At 47.1% G+C, this 22,017-nt stretch overlaps 1 protein-coding gene across 23 annotated transcripts in view; it reads right to left on the reverse strand.

Moving 5' to 3' along the window:
* The window catches only part of UNC80 (unc-80 homolog, NALCN channel complex subunit), a 366,195-nt gene that overhangs the window by 263,567 nt on the left and 80,611 nt on the right, over positions 1-22,017 (reverse strand). For 22 of the 23 annotated variants that reach the window (XM_063933120.1, XM_063933105.1, XM_063933119.1 and 19 more), the window contains exons 17-18: positions 21,570-21,736; positions 10,001-10,099 (exon numbers count right to left, since the gene is read on the reverse strand). In XM_063933120.1, the coding sequence (XP_063789190.1) occupies positions 10,001-10,099; positions 21,570-21,736 (266 nt within the window). The remainder of the gene's footprint in view (positions 1-10,000; positions 10,100-21,569; positions 21,737-22,017) is intronic. The other variant, XM_063933107.1, reaches the window with a different exon arrangement.

Raw genomic sequence — 22,017 nt, forward strand, 5'->3', positions numbered from 1 at the left:
GTTGAGAACCAGCCCTAAACACAGAAAAAAACAATACGAGGAGCATAAATGGGACCCGTGTCGAATCAGAAGATCCTGGATTCTCCAGATATCCAGAAGCAACCTAATCTGCAGAGTGGGTTTCCCGCAGTAGATTGTCCAGGTAGGGAAACAACCGTCACTCCCTGCCTTTGAAGTAGGGCCAGTCGGTGACCCTCATGAACACGGTGGGAGCGGAAGAGAGACCGTATGGAAAGGTCTAACAGTGGACCGATGAGGAAGCCCAATGGAAACCAGTAAACAGGCATCCCCGATGCCTGTAAAACCCCTTTTTTTCTTCTAACTAGCAATCTCAGACTGAAAGGATTCTAAGTTCAGAATAGGCCTGGCCGAGCCATCTGGTTCCAGAACAGGGAAAATAAACAAAGGCTTGAGAAAATGCCCCGATTCCAATGATGTGCAGAACCAGGAACCGCACCCCTGCGGTTAGAAGCCTCTGGAACGCCGCCTGCAGCACGACTCTCCTGTCGTCTTAAACCGGCAGACCCATGGTGAGGGACCCCTGAGGCGGTTGGACACCAAAATCGAGTATGTAACCGCCCCGTGATGCGAATCCTACACCCAAGCATCCTGCGGTGGGTGCATTGGAGGACCTACAATCAGACTGGTTCGAGGACGCCGAACCTCTGTCTTACTTTGAGATCCCTTGGTGACAGAAATACCACCCCTGTCATGGACTCGAAACCTGGAAAGGGCACAGAAAGATCTAAAGGAAAGACCGGTATAGGTCCCTCTTGGAGCTGGAGCAGCAGTAGGGGAAAGAAAAAATGGACTTACCCCCAATGGCCTGAGAGACCCAGGCAGGAAGATCCTTCCCGACCAGGCCCGTAATGAACCTGCTGCTCTTAGGATTCAATATCCGCCTGTCACTGTCGCAGCCCCAAAGGTCGTCAGGTTAAGACAGCCCAAGCGGAAATGCAGGCTCAGAGTATACAGACGACCCTGGAGATCTCAAAGGAAAATAAAGCAGAATCGAGACTCTGATCTGCCCAAAGAATCAGGTGATACTGATGCAAACCATCCGGTATCCTAGAGGACAATTGTTCCACAACCTACCTGCTCCGTACAAGGTAGAACCCCTGCTGCCGTATATTTCTATCAGATGGCTCCCTCAGCAAGGTTGCCCCAGGAAACGGCAGCTTCTTGGACCGGCGATACATCGAGGGGTATACCCTTGGAGAGGTCTGATATCGTTTCCTGCTATCTGCGGGGAAAGGATAGAAAAACAAACCTTGTTTGATACCTGAAATTGTGCATTCGGATGTCTCCAGGCCTCCGACCGGAGCATATCCAGCTCATTCGACACTGGACAAGTCGTTATTATTTCTTCATTGGAGCCGAACTGCGAGGTACGTGAATTGTCCGACTCCTTTACCTGCAGTACCAGACGAACTGCTGTAAAATGCTCCTCAATATCCTGAGATACTGGTTCAGACTCCACCGAAAACAGACATCCTCAGAATCCTGGACATCTCTTGCCTCCTATAAGAAAGGCCACTGTAACATGGAGGTTAGCAAGCTCCCTTTAGAAACCTGGAGAGGAGAAATGACGCACAAGGTCTCTGGGTAACAGTGAAATTACCTGCATAAGCTGGGCTGTTCAAACCGGAGCGTCCTGCAGCTGCGTGGAGGGCTGAGCAGATGGCTCCATCGTACCATGCCCACCTAAAAGGGATTCCTCCGACTGTCCCAGGTGATACGAACGAAAGGAGAAAAGGTGGGTTAAATAAGCGCAGCCCTATGTAATGTCTGCACTATAACGTGCAGTGACAGACACGTTTCAAGTAAACATTCTGAAGCAGCGGAGACTTGAGCCGGTAACGTTGCGCTGTGGGACAGGAGTCTTCGCCACTAGGCTATAGGAACTTAAAAGTAGGTGTTTGTCGGGATTCAAACCCTGGTCTCCCTGTTCAGATACCCGCTACTAGCGTACTGAGCCACAGCGACTGTTTGTCTGATGCCACACACATTCACCAAATTACAACCAGTATTATTATTATTAAGTGAAACAAAGCAATAAGAAAGGGAAGGTAACACCCGCCCTGTATGTAGAATGTATGTAGTACTGCTAAATTAGGAAGACGCAATACATGTTTCTCGGAGGCTCCGCTGGTTTCCCAAAATGGCGTCCAGTCTGCGAGAAAAGCCGGGGGGGAAAGTTATGTGGCAAGGCGGAGCTAATGTGAAACCAGGTCTGTCTTATAATAAAACATTGCCACTATATATGGTATTGTAACAGTATACATATATACCTAATTATATATATATATATATATATATATATATATTATATATTATATATATATATACACACACACACACCTATACACACCCATACCTAACCATATACATATATATATATACCCACATATATATATACATAATGAACCTAATTGGGTAGAGGGTGAGATGTGAACCTGGGTTCCTAATGCATAATATGCTCCGCTATTATGCACACCAAGCTATAAAAGCTCTTTATAATGATGATGCATTAATGAGCCCCTAATATAGAGCAGGCTCTAATCCATAGCTACTATGTGTGTGGCTGGGGAGCGGGGAGCCCGCTGAGCAAAGCAGGATTAAGCTCCTCCCCCTCCCAATTCAAACATTAAATGAAGCGGTGAGCTCCCTGACTCTCCCTCCAGCAATGCGTGAAGTGGCCGTGGAGCAGGGAGCCCGCTGTGCAGAGCGGAATTAGGTCGGCCCCCAAATCTTAACTAACCCGCTTCAGTTGCACGAAGCGGTGAGCGCCCCGTATCCCCCTCCGGCAATGCGTGCGGGGAGCAGGGAGCCCGCTGTACAGAGCGGGAATGCAGTGGCTGGGGAGCGGGGCGCTGAGCCCGCTGTACAGCGCGGGAGCCTGCAGATTACACGGAGCAGTGAGCGCCCTGTATCCCCTGCCAGCAAAGCGTGCAGCGGCCGGGGCGTGGGGAGCGCTCGCTGTACAGAGCAGGAGTTAGCTCCACCCCCCGCTCTGGCGCCAAATTTAAACTAACCCGCTTCAGTTCCACAAAGCGGTGAGCGCCCTGCATCCCCCGCCGGCAATGTGTGCCGCTGCCGGGAAGCGCTGAGCCGCAGTACAGAGCGGGCGCTGTGCATAGCGCACTGAAGCTCCGCCTCCCCCTTAATGGCGCCGATTTTAAACCAGAAAAGGCGCCTCTGGTTATAACCCTGACCCACTCCAGACACATGAGATCATACAGTGGGCACACTGAAGGAATAAACATATTACTTAGAGCATATTGCACCAGTAAATGTGCTTGGCAATGTAATAGATAAATCATACATCAATGTGAAGGGGGGGTGTTTACTCACCACTGCTTGCAGATTATGGAGTGGCCCCGACACGCGCCTCACGCAGCGGTGTCCGGTGGCAGAGCTGCCAGTCTGTGAGTGTAAGAAAGAATAATAAAAAATAAAAAAATCTTCAGAGAAGAGCCAAGTGACCAGCTCACTAGGGCACTAAAATTAGACTGGCTTGGAGGGGGGACATAGTAGGGGAGGAGCTAGTCACATGGTTATTAATTTAAAGTGCCAGCTCCCAGTTACTGCCTACTATATCCCCATTGTATCTGCACTCCAGTGGCCCCTAGTGGATGAAGGAGAAACACCTTTTGTCATTGCAGCAGCCCCTTATGTGTCCTCTGTTTGACAGTGGGTGTATCTGGCTCTCTCAGTTCTCAGTCCCCGTAGTATCTGTCTCTCTCCATTCTCGGTCCCCGTAGTGCTGCTGTTGACTGTCTGGCTGGAGTGCAGCAGTTTCCGGATCTGTTGTGGTCACGTGACTTTGAGTGTCGGGAGCCACATTTGAATAAAGAAAGAGCCGCATGAGGCTCAAGAGCCACAGGTTGGCCACCGCTGTGCTAGAACAATTAGCTCTTCAGGCGGAACACCAGCTTCCAAGTCAGCAATCAATTGGTCAGCCCAATGTTCCACCACCCTGTTTACCCAAGATCCTACCAATGCTGGCCGAAGTAAAGCACCTGCGGCCGTGTAGATAGACTTCAGGGTCATTTCCATGTTACGATCCGAAGGATCCTTTAAGGCCGTCATTCCTGGAATTGGTAAGGTGGTCTTCTTTGACAATCTTGAGAGTGACAAGTCAACCGAAGGGGGTTGTTCCCACTTTTCTGTCATGGTAGGTGGAAATGGATACGAAACCAGAAACCGTTTCGCAAAGTGAAACCTTTTATCGGTGTGTTTCCAGGCTTCGGACAAAAGTTCATCCAATTTTGGTGAAAAGGGAAAGGTTATGGAGGACGCGTTCATTACCGAATAAGAAGAAGAAGTAGAATCTGGGGATTCTGGGGGAGCTGTGTCTGTGATATTTAATACTTGACGGACTGACCTTATGAGGGCTTCTATTCCCTGGATGTCATCACGTGATGTGGTATCCTCCGTATCTGAAACATCAAGCTCTCCTTCTTCTTCCTCCGACCCTTCTCTCTCCCATCGTTCCTCGTCAGACTCATCCGACTGAAGAATTGCCGGAACCGTCCTCTTCTTCTTTCGCTCCAGTACCAGTTTGACGGAAATCAGGTTAACCAAACCCTCCATAGATTTGGCCAGTCCTGTTGCCCACGTCGGCTCTGTGGAAAGAGAAGGGGGCAAAGAAGAATCATTCACCCTGGCTGACTCTCTATCTCTACGAGAGGCTGCCAATTCGGATCGTAGATCCGACATAACCTGTGCTAAGGCCAAAGCCCACGGAGAGTTTGAACCATCTGCAGAAGTAGTAGCCTGGGCTACGTCTTCTTGAGAGCATGCCAAACAAACGGTAGATCCGTCGGAGGCTTGCGACAACTTTTTCTTGCAGTTGGTACAAACAAAAAACTTTTGAGAAGCCTTTTGTGCTGTATTCCTTGCTGACATTGTGGCTTAGGCTCAAGGACAAGAGCGTACACACACACACACACACACACACACACACACACACACACCACACACACACAGTAGTTAGTGTGAGAATAAAAGAGAGGGCAAGTAAGATAGAGGGAGAGAGTACACGTGCTATATAAACTCTGTCTCCTTAAGAATTTGCACTGAAAGCCTCCACACGGGCCAATTGCCTTTCCCCGTGTACTTCAGCTTCCAGTAAGTAGGAGAAGTCCGGGATCTGCAGGGATAATTCCAGTGGGCAATATCTCCCAACTGTAAAAAGAAAGGAGGGAGAATAACAATGCTCCTTGCATCAGCACTGCCATTATGTATAAGCTCCGCCCCTTCTTTCCCCCGCCACCATGCACCCGCTCAGCGCCAAGATAGCGTGGCCAGGTACACAGGCTAAGCTAAGCTTTCATGCTATTTCGCTCCAGCCTGTCAGCGTCTAGCGCTGTTTGTCCCCTCCACACAATGAGAGCATTCCGGGAGGTTTTACCATTGTAAGGATTGCTGCCTCGCGTCACGCGCTGCAGCACGCGATCTGGCCGTGAGGCAGTAACCTCACTGCTCCACATAGAGCGGGCAATGTCTCACTCCCACGGTCTAACTCACTTGTTCCGCGGTACCCAGCTGGGGTCACGCAGTGCTCTCATTAGCGGTGCCCAAAGCAACGTCCTATGTCAAAGGGGGAGGCTGCGGTTGCCGCGCTTACCTTTCCAGAGACCCCAGGTGCGCGGCGTGCAGAACAGATCCTGGCAGGTGCTTTTAGTGAAGCCCTGAAAGGGTTCCCCTGACTCAGGCAGGCTGCTGGAGTACTCGGACCCCACCTTTGACTAGGTGGCGAAGGGACCCTCCTGGAGTGTCTTCTTGTAAATGAGTAGTGCAGGAGCACTATTGTTCTGTGACCGGCTCCTTCGGCACAGTAAAAAAACTGGGTCTTATGGGGGATAGAGGGGGAGGAGTCTACATAATCTTTCAACAAGATGTAGTGTGCCAGCTCCTGATAGCCAGCCGTCTATCCCCAACGTATTCAGCCTCCAGTGTCCCCTAGTGGATGCTAGAGAAAGTACAGTATGGTCTAGGTATTACATTAAGGAAGTAATGGGATGGTACCAAGACTATCCTAACACCAGCAGATCATAAAGAAGTGTGACGTACAGTAGAATACTTGCAATATACTATAACTATAATAGGGACAATTTCTCTTATTGGAAAATCCTTTATTGCAAAAAATAAGGTGACTATAATGCAGCATCTTATTTCATTATTCTGATTCAGTCGTACTTGTCATTACAATATTAGGACTGTCCTTTCAGTGAAAAAATAATGCAGTACGATATAACTGGCCCCTAGGAGTATAATTATGGCCCTTAATCTGAGGTAGGGCTACTCCTTATTTAATAAGACCCATAGAAAGCTATAGCTATTACTACCAAGAGCCAGGTGGCCTGCGGCAGTACAGCATGGGGTAGCCCATCTATGAACAGTTACAGCTTAACCTCTATCTGTAATATTACTGTATATAGTAAGAAGGCAGTAAAGCAAAAAAAAATGCTTCTTTTAATTAAGGTATATTTTCCATATAAATTTATAGACAAATATTTTTATTCTATTTCTAGATTTCAGTACTGTGCTGCGGGTTACACAATCGGGGATTTATTTGTTAAATTGCATATGTCTAAATAAACACCACAAACTCTTGATATCATCATCTGCTTTAACAATCCTATATCTCCATGAAATTGGTTTCTTACTGAAATAATGCATACGATGCAATCCAAAAAGTGTTCTGCCTTGCCAAGTCCTGACAAATCCTCCTTATCTCACTGTCTTGCTTTCCAAACATTTTGCCCCACCTTTGGGTGCTGCCCATTTACTTTCTACAGACATTTACTATCCAGGTTGATTGATTTTATACATTTTAGTAAATCGCTCTGTTGTGATGATGCAATGCACTGTGAATCGCATCAACGTGGCTCCACCTCTACCTGGAAAAACACAAAATTTGCAATGGAGGTTGGGCCACATGTCCAGTTCCCTCCTGCAGTTGTCCCAGGAACTTCATCCTCCAGGTTCTTCTCCCAGGGTAGAGTCACACAAAGACTCTATCTGTGCCACAACTTGCACATGACACTATTTTGCAGGGAAAGACAATAGTTCAGCCCCTCCCAATTATTTAAAGAGTCCATATTACTGAAAGATAGGACAATCATGTGCATGTTAAATACACCTATTTTTTTATGAAGTGGGAGTCACAACAGCTGAGCCACAAAGCATTAGGCCACACAAGCTCATAGAATGGGAGTCGGCAGGGTGTATAATCTCTCCTCAGTTGCAACACTCTCTAGTGGGTTCCAACCTGTCTCTGGAAGCAATGTCAGCAAAGAACTTCATGGGTTGGGTGTGCATGGGCAGCTGTAAACAAGCCTCAGATCATTATGCGTAATGACAAACAGGGCCTGGGGAGGTATAAGGCACAACACCATGGGATTAAGGAACAGTGGAGCCACGTTTCATGGAAAGACCAGCCACATTTCCCCATATGGCAGTTTAATGGGTTTGACAGATACCAGAACATTTCCTGTCCCTTCCAGTGAAGTGAAATGTTAATACTACAGAATACTGTATGTAGAAATTATGGCCTCACACAGATAATTAGCATGTTATTCACTCAGGAAGCCCTGAGGTGGTTCTGTGCAGTTTCAATTAAAATGTACATCCCTTATGGTGTCATTTGAGCAGGAAAAGGCAATAACCTGACAGGAGATGGGAAACATAGCCTTATGTCTATGTTGCATACAGATTACTTGCAGATGTGTAGCTGGCACAAAACACAGCAAGTGCAAGCACTCATACGTCTGCCTAAAAAGGTATTCAGACTATAAGCAAAGATCAAAGCTTTAATTTATTTTATCTGTTTTTGACAAAAAATTTATATTTCTATAAGCTATCCACTTCCAAAATCACAGGAATATACCTGATATCTGTACATGAGTCTGATGTGATTTGGGAGTCACTAGGATGTATGGTTTGGGAAACAATAGGTATCTAACCAATCACACATCACAGAACAGTTTTGTTTACACTCATGTTACAGTTTAAGTAATAGATATTAATGTGAACACTCCATATTCAATGTGAATATTACACAGGGGAAATTCTGTACAGTTATTTGTACGTAGGTTAAAAGACATGTGGACAGGCCTGGTATGGCTCCCGGGTTAATTGCAATCAGTAACCCTTTATATTTATATCAAATCTGCAGCTAAGAATTGTACTTTCTTTTGTAAGTGTTACTTTATCAGTCTTTTTCCATATATGCACCAGAGACCAGTCTTTGAGGAAGCGATTAAATCTATAGGCTATAATTGCTATTTATTGCTAGAAGAAGGACGGTGACCAACTAACTGCTTGTTAGTTTGTGTTGCCAAGCCTGCACAATTGTGACAGAGTGTTTGGAGACCAGTGGCTCTTTTATTTACACATGGCTGGTGGCAGAAGAGAATTGTATGGTATAAAGGCGCAAAGTGATTGAACATTCATTGTATTATACTGGGCTTTGCCATCACTACATCAAGATTTGGGGATCTGCACGAACGCAGTCCTGACGCTAGTATAGTACCAGTTAAGGTGAATCAATTAGTGGCCATGACCATAGACATAGTGCAACCTACGGGGTACCTACTGAGGTCCCTGAGAGCATACAGTGTTGTTCTAAAGAATTGTGTGCTTGCTACTTTGTGGAAACAATAAGAAGTAAGCCCTTTCCTATTTCAGCATGACAATGACTCTGTACACAAAGCTTGGTCCGTTAAAAAAATAGTGGTTTGTGGAGACGACGTTGTAGAACTTGACTCTCCTGCACAAGGGATGTTCTCATGATGTTAACAGTCACTATATGGACAGCGACACCAGAATTCCAGCGATATCATCCCAATACTGTTGTAATACATCTTAAAGCATTTTAACCATGTAGACATTTTAACTTAAACCTATGCCGTCTACGCAGTCACTGCCGACGTAGAGGACTGCAGATATAAGTAGTGCATAAGGCTAATGCAGCTGCCCGCACCCACAGCAACGTTGCCCGCGACTTAGAATCAGCCACTTGCGTGAATAGACAGACAGACACTTGAACTTGAATCTGGAAAATAATTTCATATTTACTAGCAATAAGAACAGAAGCTATTAGAAAACTCAAGAATGTTAGAAAGTCACAGAGGGCACAGCAGTGTACAGCACCATGTATAACTTCTGTATATTCAGGTAGCAAAACATTGGCATCACCAATAACATCAGAAGATTTTTGCGCAATGACAAACGGTCAGATAAATGAATGTTTAATGATCCCTGTAGAATACGACAGTAACATTCGCTGACATTAGCAGCCACAGTGCAGACACAATGGGTCTAGAACCACAGGTTCTCAAACTCTGTCCTCAGGACCCCACACGGTCCATGTTTTGCAGGTCACCTGTAGATTTTTGAAATGTGACAGTTGGTGATACACAGTGCAGCTCTTGGGTGACTTGGAAAACATGAACCGTGTGGGGTCCTGAGGACCGAGTTTGAGAAGCACCGGTCTAGAAGATCTACAGTAATTAGACAGACAATCATTAGGTCAACTCCATATGGTTTGGTTGACGGGATCAAAAAGGCCACAGGGTCAAAAAGTAGACAGTAGAAAATGTCGACATGGAAACGGTCGACACAAAAACAAGTCAACACAAGTTTCGATTCGCTTGGCACACTTCAGACAAGGTGCCTCACTCTGCTGTCACTGTACTCGCCACGGGTTATTGTTCACAATCATAGTCCACATGGACAGTAAATCAAGCAAAAGTTGAAAAAATATAAATTAAAAAAACAAAAACTTGTTTCAACCATTGTCATGTCGACCTTCTGAGCCTGTTGACCTTTTGTACCTGTTGACTTTAAGGACTGTCTATCTTTTACTTGTCCACCTTTAGAACCTTGCTGACCTTTTGACCATGTTGACCTACTAACTGTCTATCTAGACACTGTCTATACATTGGAACCCAGACACAATATGGGTGTTTTGCAATAGTTGCCTACTTACTGCTCTGGAGTCTGCGGGGGGTGACTGGAGATGTAACTTCGGCATTCCTCGGGCCCATAGGACACCCGCCCCTTTTCAGGAGCACTCGCTTCTTCCGGTCTGAGGGTACAATAGGGCCAACCAGAGGAAAGAAAGGTCAACCAGTGCCCCAGTCCCTTTATAACCAGCTAGCATCACGTTGGAATTGTTATCAGTAGTAGAGTACACAGAGCTGGAAGGAGAAGCGTGTAATTCCACTGCGGAGCACATTCTAGACAGCAGCAGCAGCAGCAAGCAGTGAAATGGAAGAGCATGGGAGCAAAGCTTCAGCAACACATGTGCACCAACACAGAGCTGTGTGTTTTCAGACGTAGCACCAGCCAGCCTCTGTTACAGCACAATACTTTCTAATATAATGTTACCAGTGTACACCGTGCTGCTGGAGATCTCATGCCGCGCTACCTGGAGGGGACCTGGTGCGCTGCAGTCATGTTTGCTGAAAATTGCTTAAAAAAAAATGTTTTTACTGTACTCCAAAAACTGGGGAGAGTTGGATGCAAAGTGCCGGCATACGCAGACATCCGCAGCTGCCAGACTTGCTTGTGTCGCATGTGCAGTATATTGATAATTGTGAGAAGTGTTTTTTAACACTTGCAATATCTGTATCATATATATATATATATATATATATATATATATATATATATTTGCGGTTCGGTTCTCCTGAAATCTGAATCCATCTGAATTTTGTGTATCCGAACCGTATCAAAACCCAGTCTGGATCTCTGGTCCGAGTCCTGGTTTGGATTTTCCAGCAGTTGGGAATTCAGATTATAAAGGAGAATTTTGGGCTTTGGTTAGCAAAAATTACATGAATTTGAGCATAATTTTTTTTAATCGATTGTAGACTGAATCAAAATCTGAATCTGAAACAAAACACTTGAGGCTGGTTCTGCAAAACCAGAACACGATGAAGAAACACGGGTGTCCGTACACACTGTAAATTACTTTCACGTAAGCCTACATTGTCTCGAATACTACAACAAAATGGCTGTGTGTAGGTAACAGGTACTCAGCATACAGTAATACTGATAATGGCCACAGTATAAAAGCATTCCGGATAAGAGCTTATATGCACTCATGCCTGTTTATATCTCCATGTGCATTGCTGTGCTCCACTCACCAGAAAATTAATAAAAATATAAGTACAGTAGATTTTTGAATGTACAGATGCGCCCACATACACCTATCTTCAAATGGCGCCAAATGTCCCCATTTAGTGCGCCACAGACTTTATAACTTAGCCGCGCCAAAACACCTAATCCTAAGTACAATATAAGCGAAAAAAATCGCAAAAATCAGGAAAAAGTAGCAAAACTGAGGTAAAATTATGCGGTCCATGTAAAAAGCTACAAGGCAGGTCCGAAACAAGTGACATGCACCACTATTTGCAAACTAAGACACAAAACAAAGTTAGAAATTCCAAAAATTAGGAAAAAGTGCACAGCACAGGAATTGGGCCATGTTTCTCGGGCATATGGTGCAAACTTGATGAGGACACAGCAGTAGGTATCCCTATAAGGAATACTTTACCTACACTGGACCAATAAGAAGCAAGTTCCATTCAGAATGCAGCCAGTGTTCCAGTCAGCAAGGAAGCAAGTTCCATTCAGAATGCAGCCAGTGTTCCAGTCAGCAAGGAAGCAAGTTCCATTCAGAATGCAGCCAGTGTTCCAGTCAGCAAGGTGGTCAATAGGTCACTGTTTTAAGGTCCATGTACAGTAAACTTCTATCCCTTTCCATGGGTGGATATATAACCACCTTAGAGTACATACAGTACCTCATATGGGAGACCATACAGGAAAAAACTCTAACACACATTGAATTTAGCACTGAAGCTCATAGACAGCTATGATTAGATAGCAAGCATCATGTAAAAAGAGCAAAATGACTTTTTTCCATTTTTTCCACAAAACTTTGATTCAATAGCCTACTGTTACTGAGGTCTGCTATACAGCAAATGTATATCAGCTGCCACTAGGCTGTATTTACAGAGTAACTATCAGATTGAATCTGTGCACATCAATAACTGTTAGGATCTCCTGTTCTGTACTGCCACGTCGCCATGGCAACCGGGAGGCAAGTGTTAGCGAAGTAACCTGAGCGCAGCTGATACTCCGGTCCGGGTTTTTACTGTGTAGTGGTTACAGGCTCTGTGCACGGCAGGGAATCCGGCGCTGGTTTTGTGCTCACAGTCTGTGAGGTCTGAGTGGGGCGTGGACAGCACCTGCTATATAAACCATCCTCTCAGGCTAGGCAAATGCTGCTGAATCTTTGTTTGTTAGTCAGTTCCAGAGAGTTAGCTAGTACTGTGTGACTTTGTATTTACTTGTTGCTTACTGCGAATAGGCCTTGGGATTCGGTACTTCATTCTGCCAATCCGGACCTAGCAGTAAGACTGGAGCCAGTTGTTTAACCTGCTGGGGTTCTTTTGCTATTCTGTGAACCCAGCAGGTTTGCGGCTGTACTCTCAGACCTGCTTGCTTAATCCTCCCTCACTGTGCAGGGCGTCCAGGTGTCAGTTTAGTGGCAGTAAGCTGAACCTGTGCCCTGCAAGTGGGGGTTAGGATTGTGGATACTCTCCTTGTGTCTATATTTCTATCTCTGACCAAGGAGTTTATTCCCACACCCGTTGGTAACCCTTTGGGGTTTTTCCTGTTGCTCTTAGCAACATCATTTTGGGTGCTCCACATGTTAAATCACTACATCTCGCTTCATTGTCTGCTCTATTCCATCTGAGCATTGACACTAGGGAGACACCCAATTCCTGAGCCTTTGGGCTTCCCCGTTCATTTTGTGTTTATTAGTTATTCCATCACCTCCTGTGTATGTTGTGTTATACTGTCTGTGAGTTCGTTTTGCCTCGCTTCCCTCTCTGTTCATACACCGGTATACTCCTGTTAGCACTGGTGTGCGTAACATATTCAGCAGCCCTACTCCTGTTGAAATTTTGTGGGAATATGGAGCATACCCCTCAAAATACTTTGCAACAGGTGGTCGATCAGGTGCAGGTCCTGACTCGACAATTTAATGAGATGTCCATTAAAATGAACACCCCGCAGGCCGCTAGCGGAGCTCACGCAGCAGCAGCGGCAAGTTTAGGGGTTAAGTAGCCGAAAGTCAATCTCTCGGATCGTTTTTCTGGAGATCGCTCGCAGTTCTTTTGTTTCAAGGAGAGCTGTAAGCTATATTTCAGGCTTAGGCCCCAGTCTTCTGGGTCGGAGATTCAGCGGGTGGGCATGGTGATTTCCTTGCTACAAGGAGACCCACAGGTCTGGGCATATGGGTTGCAGCCTGACTGTCCGTCGCTTAAAAGTGTTGATGCTTTTTTTACGGCACTGGGCATTTTGTATGATGACCCTGACAAGATGGCTTCAGCCGAGGCTCAGATTGCAGTCCTAAAGCAAGGGCGACGGCCAGCTGAGGTTTATAGTACGGAGTTTCGGAGGTTGGCTCATGATACCCAGTGAAATGACCCAGCCCTGAGAAACCAGTACCGAAGGGGCCTTTCTGACCAGATAAAGGACCAACTGGTACAATATCCCTCGCCTGATAGCTTAGATCAGCTCATGCAGTTATCCATCCGGGTGGATAGACGGCTGAGAGAGCGTAGGCTTGAAAGGGAGACCGCAGTTTCCTTTTTTCCCAAGGGAACCTCAGACTCTGAGGAATATTCCGAGGAGCCTATGCAGATTGGGGCTACCCGCCTCTCCTCGCGTGAGAAGACGCGGAGGAGACAGCAGGGTTTGTGTTTGTACTGTGGGAATAAAGGTCATGTCGTAGTATCATGCCCAGAAAAGCCGGAAAACTTCAGGGCCTGAGGGTGATGGGAAATATCCTGTCAGGCCAGAAGTCAGATTTTCCCAAAAAGACTTTTCTCATTCCGGTGACTTTGGAGATCCTCGGTCAAACTGTCAAGACTGAGGCCTTTGTTGACAGTGGGGCCGATGGGGTTTTCATGGACCGTCAATTCGCCCTGGAACACTCTGTTCCCTCAGTACCTTTGGCATCAGAGATTGAGATCTGTGGGTTAAACGGGGAACCATTGTCCCAGGGTAAAATTACCTCCTGCACCAGCCAAATTCCTTTGTTTATTGGAGCCACACACTCTGAAAAATTGTCTTTCTATGTGACTGTCTGTTCTTTTGCCCCATTGGTTTTGGGGTTACCCTGGTTAAGGGCCCATAACCCTCAATTTAACTGGGTCTCTGGGGAGATTCTTAGTTGGGGTAGTGATTGTGTCAGGAGTTGCTTGTGCCTTCCAGTCAGGTTCTCGCAGCTAAGTTTGCCAGGATTGCCAGGATGTTATGCAGATTTTGCGGATGTGTTCTCCAAAAAAGTTGCGGAGGTACTACCTCCCCATCGCCCCTATGACTGTGCCATTGATTTGTTGCCGCTTGCTAAGCTTCCCAAGAGCAGGTTGTACTCCCTGTCACGTCCTGAGACTCAGGCTATGGCAGAGTACATTCAGGAGAACTTGGCTAAGGGATTTATCAGACCCTCACAGTCCCCAGTTGGGTCGGGGTTCTTCTTCGTGGGTAAAAAGGACGGTTCGTTGCGACCCTGCATCTACTTCAGGGAATTGAACCGTATCACGATTAAAAACTCGTACCCACTGCCTCTCATTTCGGTTTTGTTTGACCAGCTTCGTACTGCCACCATTTTTTCTAAGATTGACCTACGCGGTGCTTACAATCTAATCCGAATAAGAGAGGGGGATGAATGGAAGACTGCCTTTAATACCCACTCAGGGCATTATGAATATTTGGTGATGCCTTTTGGGCTCTCTAATGCCCCGGCAGTCTTCCAGGAATTCATGAACGATGTGCTCAGAGAATATTTGGATAGATTTTTAGTTGTTTATCTAGATGACATCCTAATCTTCTCCCATTCCCTGGAGGAACATCGGAAGCATGTACGCTTAGTCCTTCAGAAACTCAGAGACCACCAGCTTGGGGCGAAGCTGGAGAAGTGCGAATTTGAAGTCCAGCAAATCGCATTTCTAGGGTATATTATCTCCTCAGAAGGTTTCCAAATGGAGGGTTCTAAGGCACAGGCAGTCCTGGATTGGGTGCAGCCCACTAGTTTGAAGGCGCTTCAGCGTTTTCTGGGCTTTGCAAATTTTTATAGACGGTTCATCGCTGGATTTTCGTCTATAGTGGCCCCCTCGGTGGCACTCACTAAGAAAGGGGCGGATGTTGCTCACTGGTCTTGTGAGGCCAAAGCGGCCTTTGCCCGTCTCAAAAGGGCATTTGTCTCGGCCAAGGTGCTGCGACACCCAGATCCAGAGCGTCCTTTTGTGGTAGAAGTGGATGCCTCTGAGATAGGTATTGGGGCAGTGCTCTCTCAGATGGGGGTGTCTGATAATCGCCTTCATCCCTGTGCTTACTTTTCCCGTAAATTTTCCTCTGCCGAGATGAATTATGATGTGGGTTACCGGGAATTGTTGGCTATAAAGGATGCACTCGGGGAGTGGAGACACTGGCTTGAGGGGGCTAAGTTTGTGGTCTCAATTCTCACCGACTAGAAGAATCTGGCATATTTAGAGTCAGCGAAGCGGCTCAATGCCAGGCAAGCACGATGGGCTTTGTTTTTTGCTCGCTTTAATTTTTTGATAACATATCGCCCTGGGTCAAAAAACATCAAGGCTGATGCGCTCTCGCGGAGTTTTGCTCCAGTCCAAGAGACCACCGAGGAGCCATTGCCCATTGTGTCCCCATCATGTATTAAAGTGGGCATTACCCAGGACCTCTTGTCATTAGTCCTTAGAGCACAGGAGCAGGCTCCTCCAGACCTTCCGGTAGGTCTCTTGTTTGTGCCTCCTAGGTTAAGACAGCGAGTGTTCCTGGAATTCCATGCCAAGAGGTCGGCAGGGCATCCGGGTATTGCCAGAACTCGGGAGTTGCTGTCTAGGGCGGTGTGGTGGCCCTCGGTGGCTAGGGATGTGGATCAGTGGGTTTGGGCATGTGACGTTTGTGCCCGAAATAAAACTCCTAGAGGGGTTCCTGTCGGCCCATTACATCCACTCTCTATTCCATCTAAGCCATGGACCCACATTTCCATGGATTTTGTGGTGGACTTGCCCAAATCCTCGGGGATGACAGCCATTTGGGTTGTCGTTGACAGGTTTTCGAAGATGGCGCATTTCGTTCCACTGGTTGGGTTGCCATCGGCCAGACGCCTGTCTGAGTTATTTATGCAGCATGTTGTGCGCCTCCACGGGTTGCCACTTGATGTGGTCTCTGACCGTGGATCCCAGTTTGTGGCCAAATTCTGGAGGGCATTTTGTTCTGATCTCCAGATTTCTGTGAGCTTGTCGTCAGGCTACCATCCACAGTCTAATGGGCAGACTGAGAGGGTGAACCAGTCCTTGGAGCAGTTCCTCAGGTGTTATGTCTCCAAGTGTCATACTGACTGGGTTGCTCATCTGTCCATGGCGGAGTTTGCCTATAACAACGCGGCTCACTCTGCTACAGGGATCTCTCCCTTCCTTTGTGTGTATGGGCATCATCCTAAGGCCATTCTTTTGACCCCCTGGATTCCACGCCTGGTGGTTCCTCTGTGGTTTCGGCCCTTAGGGGTATTTGGAGGAAAGTTAAGAAAGCCCTTGTGTCTGTGTCATTAGTGACCAAAAGGGTTTTTGATAAGCGGAGAAGACCCTGCAGCATTAAATTAGGAGACTTCGTCTGGTTGTCCACCAAGAATTTGAAGTTGAGACAGCCATCTCATAAGTTAGGCCCCCGGTTCATCGGCCCTTATAAGATCACCAGGGTTATCAATCCGGTGGCATTTCAGTTAGATCTGCCTCGTTCATTGGGTATCAATAAAACATTTCATTGTTCCCTTTTAAAACTGGCAGTTAGTAATCCTTCTTCCAGTGGAAGACCTTCTCCTCTTCTGATACGGGGTCAGAGGGAGTTTGTGGTTGAAAGGGTTCTTGACTCCAAGATGGTTCGGGGTCGGCTGTCATTTTTGGTGCACTGGAAGGGGTATGGCCCGGAGGAGCGGTCGTGGGTGGGCAGTTGTGATCTTCATGCCCCCAGACTGATACGCTCTTTCTTCTCGCAGTTCCCCGATAAACCCGGTGGTAGGGGTTCTTTGACCCCTCGTCAGGGGGGGGGTACTGTTAGGATCTCCTGTTCTGTACTGCCACGTCCCCATGGCAACCGGGAGGCAAGTGTTAGCGAAGTAACCTGAGCGCAGCTGATACTCCGGTCCGGGTTTTTACTGTGTAGTGGTTACATGCTCTGTGCACGGCAGGGAATCCGGCGCTGGTTTTGTGCTCACAGTCTGTGAGGTCTGAGTGGGGCGTGGACAGCACCTGCTATATAAACCATCCTCTCAGGCTAGGCAAATGCTGCTGAATCTTTGTTTGTTAGTCAGTTCCAGAGAGTTAGCTAGTACTGTGTGACTTTGTATTTACTTGTTGCTTACTGCGAATAGGCCTTGGGATTCGGTACTTCATTCTGCCAATCCGGACCTAGCAGTAAGACTGGAGTCAGTTGTTTAACCTGCTGGGGTTCTTTTGCTATTCTGTGAACCCAGCAGGTTTGCGGCTGTACTCTCAGACCTGCTTGCTTAATCCTCCCTCACTGTGCCGGGCGTCCAGGTGTCAGTTTAGTGGCAGTAAGCTGAACCTGTGCCCTGCAAGTGGGGGTTAGGATTGTGGATACTCTCCTTGTGTCTATATTTCTATCTCTGACCAAGGAGTTTATTCCCACACCCGTTGGTAACCCTTTGGGGTTTTTCCTGTTGCTCTTAGCAACATCATTTTGGGTGCTCCACATGTTAAATCACTACATCTCGCTTCATTGTCCGCTTTATTCCATCTGAGCATTCCTGACACTAGGGAGACACCCAATTCCTGAGCCTTTGGGCTTCCCCGTTCATTTTGTGTTTATTAGTTATTCCATCACCTCCTGTGTATGTTGTGTTATACTGTCTGTGAGTTCGTTTTGCCTCGCATCCCTCTCTGTACATACACCGGTATACTCCTGTTAGCACTGGTGTGCGTAACAATAACATGAGTTTAGCCATCACTTGATTCCTTGTATGGGGTTTTTATCTAGTATACATTGATAACTCACAAAGGATTGTTCCGCTTGCAGTGTGGCTAGCACAATGGTAGGGCATTTTCACATTATACATTCATTAGATATTATAGTGTAAGATATGACCTAATAAGTGCACTGGTTCATAGCCGTAAGCTCATCTGCCTTCCTACTGAATCACTGCTGACCACCATCTGCCTTCCTACTGAATCACTGCTGACCACCGTCTGCCTTCCTACTGAATCACTGCTGACCGTCATCTGCCTTCCAACTGAATCACTGCTGACCGCTATCTGCCTTCCTACTGAATCACTGCTGACCATCATCTGCCTTTCTACTGAATCACTGCTGACCATCATCTGCCTTCCTACTGAATCACTGCTGACCGTCATCTGCCTTCCGACTGAATCACTGCTGACCGTCATCTGCCTTCCTACTGAATCACTGCTGACCATCATCTGCCTTCCTACCGAATCACTGCTGACCATCATCTGCCTTCCTACTGAATCACTGCTGACCGTCATCTGCCTTCCTACTGAATCACTGCTGACCGTCATCTGCCTTCCTACTGAATCACTGCTGACCACCATCTGCCTTCCTACTGAATCACTGCTGACCACCATCTGCCTTCCTACTGAATCGCTGCTGACCGTCATCTGCCTTCCTACTAAATCACTGCTGACCGCTATCTGCTTTCCTTCTGAATCGTTACTGGCCATCATCTGCCTTCCTGTTGAATCCTTACTGACCGTCATCTGCCTTCTTACCGAATCACTGCTGACCATCATCTGTCTTCCTACTAAATCGCTGCTGACTGTCTTCTGCCTTCCTGCTGAATCACTGCTGACCACCATATGCCTTCCTGCTGAATCACTGTTGACCGTCATCTTCCTTACTGCTAAATCCTTGCCACCCAGCATCTGCCTTCCTACTGAATCGCTCCTGACCGCCATCTGTCTTCTTACTGAATCCTTACTGACCGTCATCTTCCTTCCTGCTGAATCGCTGCTGACCACCATCTGTCTTTCTGCTGAATCGCTGCTGACCGCCATCTGTCTTCATGCTGAATCGCTGCTGACCATCATCTGCCTTCCTGCTGAATCGCTGCTGACAATCATCTGCCTTCCTACTGAATCACTGCTGACCGTCATCTGCCTTCCTGCTGAATCACTGCTGACCATCATCTGCCTTCCTGCTGAATCACTGCTGACCGTCATCTACCTTCCTGCTGAATCGCTGCTGACTGCCATCTGCCTTCCTGCTGAATCGCTGCTGACCACCATCTGTCTTTCTGCTGAATCGCTGCTGACCGCCATCTGTCTTCCTACTGAATCGCTGCTGACCATCATCTGCCTTCCTGCTGAATCGCTGCTGACTGCCATCTGCCTTCCTGCTGAATCGCTGTTGACCGTCATCTGCCTTCCTGCTGAATCACTGCTGACCGTCATCTGCCTTCCTGCTGAATCACTGCTGACCGTCATCTGCCTTCCTGCTGAATCGCTGCTGACTGCCATCTACCTTCCTGCTGAATCGCTGCTGACTGCCATCTGCCTTCCTGCTGAATCGCTGCTGACCACCATCTGTCTTTCTGCTGAATCGCTACTGACTGCCATCTGCCTTCCTGCTGAATCGCTGTTGACCGTCATCTGCCTTCCTGCTGAATTACTGCTGACCGTCATCTGCCTTCCTGCTGAATCACTGTTGACTGCCATCTACCTTCCTACTGAATCGCTGCTGACTGCCATCTGCCTTCCTGCTGAATCGCTGCTGACTGCCATCTGCCTTCCTGCTGAATCGCTGCTGACTGCCATCTGTCTTCCTGCTGAATCGCTGCTGACCGTCATCTGCCTTCCTGCTGAATCGCTGCTGACTGCCATCTGCCTTCCTGCTGAATCACTGCTGACCGTCATCTGCCTTCCTGCTGACTCACTGCAGACCAATTGATCATGTTACTTGCACTCAGGCCAAGCTGAGAAGAGGCACATATACAGCTATGTTGAGGTATGAGGTAAGTAGATAAGGTATGGGCAGAGAGGGTTTCCGTAATACAGAAGAATAGCTGAGTCCAAAGCAGCCTTAGCAGAACACAGAGCAGGGCCTATGTACAAACATACACACACTGGACTGAAGACATTGCTTCTTCTGAACTGTTAAAGTAATGTATGAAGTTGCATAAAACACTGTTATTACCCAATACACCTATTTAGCTTACGTGGCAAGCTTGTGACATAGCGTGTCAGGATTGTGCGCACTGCAGGGGCAGAACGTTACGCTCCTTCTGATTGAAGTAGTGGAGGCATTGGGATAGTCCTTGACGAATGCAGACTAGATGCAGTCGCATGCAGGATACCGTGGGCCTGATTGCAGAGTAGTACGTAATGCCAATGGTCATGTAGCGGAGTAATTATTTTAATACTACGTGAAATCCCTAAAAACTCCTATGGCGCAGGTGTTATACAAAGGCGCTGCTGCAATCAAGACGCACCAGGCTGTATTACAGTGCCTAGGGATGATGACAGTAGGCTGATCTTGAACATTTGGACGCACAGATTTACAACAGGGAGGGCCTCTGCATAAAGTCACAGATGCGTCTCTGACAACCACTGATTCTGTCCCTGTGCACAAATGCAAAAATGATATCTGTAATCTGTGGGATGAGCTATTTAATGGAGCTTCAGATGGTGGAGAATGATTGGCATTCCTGCATTAGTGGGTGTATAACATGTTAGAAGCAGTAAAAGCACTTGTATGTTACACATCCTGACAAGTGGAGGCGGAGCGTCAGCCGGTACGTTCAAGTGACCCCGTTACACCACCCAGGTGCGCTTGGCGCGGGATATGACAGTTATAGAAGCGCACGTATACCAAAGTAATCAGAACATTAAAATGTATAAATGTGCAAATCATATAAAGACAGTCTGAAGTCTTGTTGCTCTAAAGACTTCTTTAAGTCAGGGAAGATACTCCAAAGATATATACAGTAGGTGAAAAACGAACGCATTTTAATTAATTAAGGGACTTGTCCGGAAGTTTTTTATTCTAACTTGGGAATTCTTGTGGAATCTCACCTATAGTTGTGCAGAGTATTAGCATGAACGCAGAAACAGTGGATGTTGCTACTATGGAGGTGAAACGCGTGATGTAGTTGCATTGCCGCTAATGAGCAGCATTTCAGCATAACTTAGTTTTGTGACTGAGCTCCTGTAAGATGCTGTCATACAGGTCATCTGACCACTACACGCCTATACTACATGTACTATTGGAGCCATATCTGTTACATTTAACTGTATTGGTCTCTTTGTACATAGGCCCCACAGTAAAGAATAGCTGTTAGAATCCATTATTAGAAACAAAATATAACAGGTAAAAGTATGAAAAGGCGAGCAAAACAAAAAAGCTTTGTCAGCCACAGATTCAGCAGCAGAGCAAAATAAATATATATATAAAAGAACAGGGCCTGGATTCCCTAGAACTCAAACCTTTTGCTTCCGGAAGGCCTTGGCTCCTGTTGTGAATCGTCTGACTTTCTCCCTGGCGTTAGCTTCTCAGCACTGTCCAAAAGGGCACTGAGCGCCACCCGTCTAAATACGTTGCCGTAAGCTTCTTTGATAAACTGCACGAGCTGTCGAATATCGCAATACAATCCCTGTGGGAAATAAGACACATGCAACATTACTGCCCGGACACGAGAGATTATGAGAAAATAATAGCGATAAATAGCAGAGGCGTATCTAGGGTAGGGTGAGTGGGGCACGTGCCCTGGGCGCCTTGGCAGGCCCAGGAGAGTGGGGCGCCGCCGGCGGCCAGGGCATCATGCCCCACTCACCCCCGTCACGCCGAAAGCCGAAATGTGAGGGGAGGAGAGCGCACCGTCTCTCCCTCCCCTCACTGCCGCTGAAAGCCCTAGCAGCGCTGCTGTGTCCGGCC

Source organism: Pseudophryne corroboree, chromosome 7, assembly GCF_028390025.1.
Source record: "Pseudophryne corroboree isolate aPseCor3 chromosome 7, aPseCor3.hap2, whole genome shotgun sequence".
NCBI classification, from domain to species: domain Eukaryota; kingdom Metazoa; phylum Chordata; class Amphibia; order Anura; family Myobatrachidae; genus Pseudophryne; species Pseudophryne corroboree.